The following is a 6778-nucleotide window of genomic DNA, read 5'->3' on the forward strand; positions in this document are numbered from 1 at the left end:
GAGGATGGTGCTGAGCTGGAAGGTTGGAACTGGGGTAAGGTGGGGGGAGGGGAAATGAGGAAACTGGTTAAGTCCACATTGATGCCCTGGGGTTGACATGTTCCGAGGTGGAAGATGAGGCATTCTTCCTCCGGTGGTGAGGGAGTGACGGTGGAGGAGGCCCAGGATTTGCACATCCTTGGCAGAGTGAGAGGGGGAGTTGAAATGTTCAGCCACGGGGCAGTGGGATTGACTAATGTGGGCATCACAGATGTTCCCTGAAGCACTCTGCAAGGAGGAGCACTTCAAGGAACATCTCCGTAACGCCTGCACCAATCAACTTCATTGCCTCGTGGCTGAACATTTCAACTCCCCCTCCCACTCTGCCAGGGACATGCAAGTCCTAGGCCTCCTCCACTGCCACTTCCTCACCACCCGACATCTGGAGGGAGAATGCCACATTTTCCACCTCAGAACACTTCAACCCCAGAGCATCAATGTGGACTTCACCAGTTTCCTCATCTTCTCTTCCCTTCCCCCACCACTTTATCCCAGTTCCAACCTTCCAGCTCAGCACCATCCTCCTGACCTGTCCACCTACCAATTTTCCTTCCCACCTATCACCTTTACCCCCCCACCTTCATCCACCTATTGCACTCCCTTCTGCCCAACCCCACCCCATCCCCTCCCCTCCCATTTCTCCATCCCAAAGCTTCCACCCTCAATCCTGATGGAAGGGCTCCAGCACCACCTATTGTGTATCTCAAAAGTCTGCCTTAAAGGGCAGTCACCCGGAGATCCGAGGCTGAACGTCCCTGACCGAGGGGGAACGTGCTTGCATCTTATGGTCCACTAGCTACAAAAAGAAGCAGCGCTCCAAAAGCTTATACTTCCAAATAAACCTGTTGTGATTTTTTTAAAAAAAAACTTTGTCCACCCTCGGCACGATCTTATTTTATAGAATGCAGCTTCAAAACACTCAGTAGTTCCATACCTCTCCTTACGAGATTTTAGCACCATAAATACTACGGTACAGCTTCGAACAAAAAAAGTGTGGTCACGGTTACACGACGAGATACTATTAGTTAATCTAAGAACTTGAAACTTCACTCACCTCCAAACTTCTCCATCTTAGGAAAACTTTGCAAATCCGTAAAGTTAAAAAAAGTTTAAATTCTTTAAAACAAAACATAAGGCATCCCAATCAAATTATACACAGAACAAACTCCTGTTTCATTTTACTTCATAATTGACGAAACAAAAACCCTCCGATCCTGGCATTGCATTTGTACGAGAACTCTTATAAACCGCGCTATTGCATTATTAGGTCAATACTGTTAAGCGAGAATGGCACACTCAAGAGATTTTGGTGATAATTCAGCACACGAGCTATAATTCACGAACAGGCAGCAAGTAGCAGCGTGGTGTGTCGGGAATGGACTCCTTCCCGCCGATCCTAGGTCGCGCCTCATAGACCCCCCTTTCCCCGGGTGACCCTCTTCCTCGCACACTACCACCGTGTGTGTTTCTCCACCCCACGATCCTCATGCTTTGTGAGCCCAAACAAACCAGAATCTCCTGCTGTAGGCCCCTCTCCGAATCTCACGCTCGTAACCGCCGCGCGTTCGCTTTTAGAATGTTCCGAAGTTTGAATGAGATATACCAAAACAAGTGGGAGAGAAGGGGTGGCGGGGAGTCATCAACAAAAGGAACAAGTTTACATAAAGAAGGGACGGCATACTCATGTTTGTTCGGAATCTGTGATTATTTTTTCACATTCCACACACGATACGTTTTAAAAACAACGACAAATTACGTTTTTATTTGATTATCTTGCACACCCTACGATGTTTTGGAGCGGTCCGCATGGGGGCAAGGGGAGGGATCGTGAAGCACGTGCGCGGCTGTGGGAGAGGACGAGTGAAAGTGAGGGTTGGTTAATGAGGAGGGGGGTGGGGGTTAACGTACAACTTTAACAAAGTTAGCCTGGTAGTGAGTGGGCAAGGGGGTTTGTTTCCTTATTTATCGTTGAGTAAGATAGTGTGGAGAGATTTACGGGGTTCCCAGTGGAGCCGGCATGGAGTTTGAAGAGTCAGGGATCCAGGAGGAGTGTGGCGTGTTCGGCTGCGTCGCTGCGGGTGAGTGGCCGACTCACTTGGACGTGCCTCACGTTATCGCCCTCGGGCTGGTGGCACTACAGCACAGGTAATACTGAGATAGGAGGATCTCCTGCTGCAGCCTAGATTCCACCCCCAAGTACAGAAACATCGTGATAATTGAAATTCTGCTGTTTCCTTCTGGGTTGGGGATGCACTAAATTGAACAAAGACAGAACACTTGTATTGACTGAATATTTTCCAGTGACGCTGTTTTAACTGTAAAAATGCAGCAAGGAGGCAGAGATTTAATACGTTACTGGAAACTGAGTAGTTTGTACTTTAAAACCCAACCCTATTGTAACTTCTGCGGAGTTCGGTGCGTTTCATCAAAAATCTTGGTTTATAATGCTATATATATATATCGAGACGCGCAGCTGTTTTTTTCCCCTGCTTGTTCTTCAGGGGAAATTAAAGTGATCCCAACAATTTAGTATCATCATTACCCTCGAATTATTTACGTCGCACAGGAAACGTTTGGCTGAAGTAACAACCTTTGCATTTTTTGTCAATACATTTGTTTTATTCAATATTAAGATCTAAAATACATTTGGGATTTTCTTATCTGATCAGTACTTTGTATTTTAGTATGCCAGTAAGTTACAGAATCATAGAGATGTATAGAAACAGACGCTTCGATCCAAATCGCCTATGCCAACCAGGTATCCCAACCCAATCTAGTCCACCTATCAGCACCCAGCCCATATCCCTCCAAACCCTTCCTATTCATATACCCATCTATGATGCAAATTGCCTTTTAAATGTTGCAAATGTACCAGCCTCCATCACTTCGTCTGGCAGCTCATTCTATATATGCACCATCCTCTGCATGAAAAAGTTGCCGCTTAGGTCTCTCTTATGTTATTCCCCTGTCAACCTATGCCCTCTAGTTCTGGACTCCCCTACCCCAGGGAAAAGATTTTGTCTATTTATCCTATCCATTGACCTCGTGATTTTATAAACCTCTATAAGGTCACTCAGTCTCTGACGCTCCATGGAAAACAGCTCCATCTTATTCAACCTCTCCCTAAAGCTCAATCCTCCAACCCTGGCAACATCCTTGTAAATCTTTTCTTAACCCTTTCAAGTTTCACGACATCCTTCCGATTGGAGACCAAATTGCACGTGATTATCCAAAAGTGGCCTAACCAATGTCCTACACAGCTGCAACATGACCTCCCAACTCCTGTACTCAATACTTTGACCAATAAAAGGCAATGGCCTAGTGGTATTATCACTGGACTATTAATTCAGAGACCCACATAATGTTCTGTGGACCCAGGTTCAAATATGACCAATGGTAGATGGTGGAATGCAAATTCAATTTTAAATGGGTAGCAAGGTGGCTCAGTGGTTAGCACTGCTGCCTCACAGTGCCAGGGACACTGGTTTGATTCCTGCCTTGGGCAACTGTCTGTGTGGAATTTGCACATTCTCCCTGTTTCTCCGTGGGTTTCCTTTGGGCACTCCGGTTTCTTCCTACAAACCAAAAGATGTGCAGGTCAGGTGAATTGGCTGTGCTAAATTGCCCATAGGTGCATTAATCAGGGGTAAATATAGGGTAGGGGATTAGGACTGGGTGGGTTACTCTTTGGAAGGTTGGTGTGGACTTGTTGGGTCAAAGGACCTGCTCCCGTACTGTAGGGAATCTAATATCTAAAATAAAACATATCAAGCGCCTTCTTCACTATCCTATCTACCTGCAACTCTACTTTCAAGGAGCTATGAACTTGCACTCCAAGGTCTCTTTGTTCAGCAACACTCCCCAGGACCTTACCATTAAGTGTATAAGTCGTGTCCTGATTTGTTTTCCCAAAATTCAGTATCTCGCACTTATCTAAGCTCCATCTGCCACTCCTCAGCCATTGGCCCAGTTGATCAAGATGACGTTGTATGAAAAATAAATGAATGAAATGTTATTAATGAGAAGTTATTAGTGTTCTATGCTGAGATGATGTGTAGTTATAACTAATTTTTGTAACTTTCCAGAATAATGTTCTGACCAAATAAAACCTGAAAGAAACAAAAACAGAAGCCACAGGTCTGGCAGCATCTGTGAAGACCTATCTGATCATTTCTGACCATATCTTCTGTTGAAATCCCTAACCATTCTAGAATCAGGGTTGGAGGGTTTCAGCTATAGGGATATGCTGAATAGGCTGGTGCTGTTTTCCCTGGAGCATCTGAGGCTGAGGGGTGACCTTATTAATGTATATAAAATCACGAGGGGCACAGATATGCTAAATAGACAAGGTCTTTTCCCTGGGGTGGGGAGTCCAGAATTGGAGGGCATAGTTTTAAGATTAGAGGGGAAAGATTTAAAAGGGATCGAAGGAGCAACTTTTACACACACAGCGTGGTGCTTGTATGGAATGAGCTGCCAGAAGAGATGTTGGAGGCTGGTACAATTACAACATTTTAAAAGGCATCTGGATGGAGATGAATATGAACGGTTTAGAGGGATATGGGCCAAGTGCTGGCAAATGGGACTAGATTAATTTAGGATAAGTGGTTGACATGGACGAGTTGGACCAAAGGGTTGGTTGTCGTGTTGTTCATCTCTGTCTCTAAAACTGCAGAATGTATAACTCCTAGGTTCATTTAGCTCAAACAGTCCATGCTGGTCTTTATATTGCTTACAAACTCCCTCCCACACCTCCACGACTTCTTTTAACCCTTTCCATGAATCTTATGTTTACACCTAACTAGTGTCTCCTCAAATTGATCTTTACTGTTTGCATAAATTACTCTAGTAAATTATCCTAATTACTCCCTTACCATTCCCAGGTTTCTGCTGCATTTTTATGTAATTCTGTCCTGAAAACAAGTTGACTAGAATATATGTCAAAGAGGAGCAGATTTGATCAAGTTGGCACTGTGAATAAGCTGATACAGAAGCAGAGTCTTAAATATCAAAAACACAAGGACGATTCAACAATGTTCTCTCTCAAATTACTGTTAAGTGCCTAATGCATGAAATACATTTTCTAGTTGTCTTTGAAAACTTAAATGTAGCATACCACCAATGAAAGTAATTTATTTAAATCTGATTTTATTTTGCTTTCTTTTCAAGCTCACTGTAAAATCAATGAACATTTGGAAGGCTATTAATGTCAATGCAACTAGAGACAAATGTTGGCTAGCAATTGTGCTTGGCCTGTATTCCAGAGTGCGTCACGAGTAATGTTTGCTGTTATATGCTGCAGAAACTATACTATTTGAACATGCATTGATAAAATAAAACAAATAACACTGATTCGTATCTGATATTTAGTTTACAATGTATGGGATACTCATTAAATAAGATCCTTTGCAGTGTTCCTCCAATAAACACTTTAAACATTATATGCAATAGAAAAACACCATCATCAGCAGTAAGGACAAATTTGTTATCTTATTAATATAAGAAAGAGACTTCGCTGTTTTATTTATCAATATAAAGGATTTGGGTATCACTGGCTCAACCAGCACTTTTTGCCCATTCCTAATTGCCCTTGAACTGACTGGTTTGCTAGCCAAGTTCAGTGGACAATTAAGAGTCATCCGCATTTTTGTGGATGTGGAGTCTCATGTAAACTAGACTGGGTGATGGCAAATTTCCTTCTCTTAAAGGATGTTAGTGAATCAGATAGGTATTTATGACAACCAACGATTGTTACATGATTGCCATTCGACTAGTTTTTGATTTTTGTAATTGAATTTGAATTTTGGCATCTACTATGGTGTGATTCAAACCTATATCCCCAGAACCTGAGTCTGGATTGCTAGTTCAGTTACATATGTAACATGGTCATTTATGGTCAAAAAGTGTGATGCTGGAAATGCTGGTCAGGGGTAGGAGAGTCAACATTTTGAGCATAACATTGGGAATTGGGTGGGGATCACAAGGAGGCTGAGAGATAAATGGGATGGGGGCGAGTCGGGGGAAAGGTAGCTAGGAATGCAATAGCTGGAAGAAGGTGATGGTGATAGGTCGGAGCGGATAGGTGGGATGGAAGATGAATTGTCCTAGCTGCCCAAGTGGGTGGTGCCGAGTTGAAGGGTTGGATCTGGAATAAGATAGGGGAGGGGAGATGAGGAAACTGGTGAAATCGACATTGATCCCGTGTGGTTGGAGGGTTCCTAAGGTAAAAGAAGAGGCGTTCTTCCTCCAGGCATGGGTAGCTAGAATCCAGTGGTGGAGGAGGCCCAGGACTTGCATGTCCTTGGTGGAGTGGGAGGGGGAGTTGAAATGTTCGGCCACAGGGCAGTGGGGTTGTTTGGTGTGTGCGTTCCAGTCATGTTCTCTGAAACATTCAGCAAGTCGGTGGCCTGTCTCCCCAGTGTCGAGGAGACAACATTGAGAGCAACGGACATAGTAGATGACGTGTGGAGGTGCAGGAAAATCTCTGGATGTAGAGGGGGCATCGACCTAACAAGGGAGTTAGGTCCATACCCCCCACCAACCCACCTTCCACTCCTGGCACCTTTCCCCGCCACAGCAAGAGCTGTAAAACCTGCACTCACACCACCTTCCTCACCTCCATCCAAGGCCCCAAAGGAACCTTCTTGAATTGTCTACCTGTCTGTCTTCCTTCCCACCTATCTGTTCCACCCTCCGCTCCGACCTATCACCATTACCTCCACCATCATCTACCTATCGC

General features: G+C 44.3%; 2 protein-coding genes across 3 annotated transcripts in view; one reads left to right on the forward strand and one right to left on the reverse strand.

The window, feature by feature from the left end:
• paics (phosphoribosylaminoimidazole carboxylase, phosphoribosylaminoimidazole succinocarboxamide synthetase) overlaps positions 1 to 1638 on the reverse strand; it is an 18322-nt gene extending 16684 nt beyond the window's left edge. The window contains exons 1-2 of one of the 2 annotated variants that reach the window (XM_043690418.1): positions 1549 to 1638; positions 1094 to 1155 (exon numbers count right to left, since the gene is read on the reverse strand). In XM_043690418.1, coding sequence (XP_043546353.1) covers positions 1094 to 1109 — 16 coding nt within the window. In that variant the 5' untranslated portion in view covers positions 1110 to 1155; positions 1549 to 1638. The remainder of the gene's footprint in view (positions 1 to 1093; positions 1156 to 1548) is intronic. The other variant, XM_043690427.1, reaches the window with a different exon arrangement.
• Positions 1639 to 1739: 101 nt separating this feature from the next.
• Positions 1740 to 6778, forward strand: part of ppat (phosphoribosyl pyrophosphate amidotransferase) — a 61610-nt gene continuing 56571 nt past the window's right edge. The window contains exon 1 of the mRNA XM_043690405.1: positions 1740 to 2184. Coding sequence (XP_043546340.1) covers positions 2057 to 2184 — 128 coding nt within the window. The 5' untranslated portion in view covers positions 1740 to 2056. The remainder of the gene's footprint in view (positions 2185 to 6778) is intronic.

Source organism: Chiloscyllium plagiosum, chromosome 1 (genome assembly GCF_004010195.1).
Source record: "Chiloscyllium plagiosum isolate BGI_BamShark_2017 chromosome 1, ASM401019v2, whole genome shotgun sequence".
Classification (NCBI taxonomy): Eukaryota; Metazoa; Chordata; class Chondrichthyes; order Orectolobiformes; family Hemiscylliidae; genus Chiloscyllium; species Chiloscyllium plagiosum.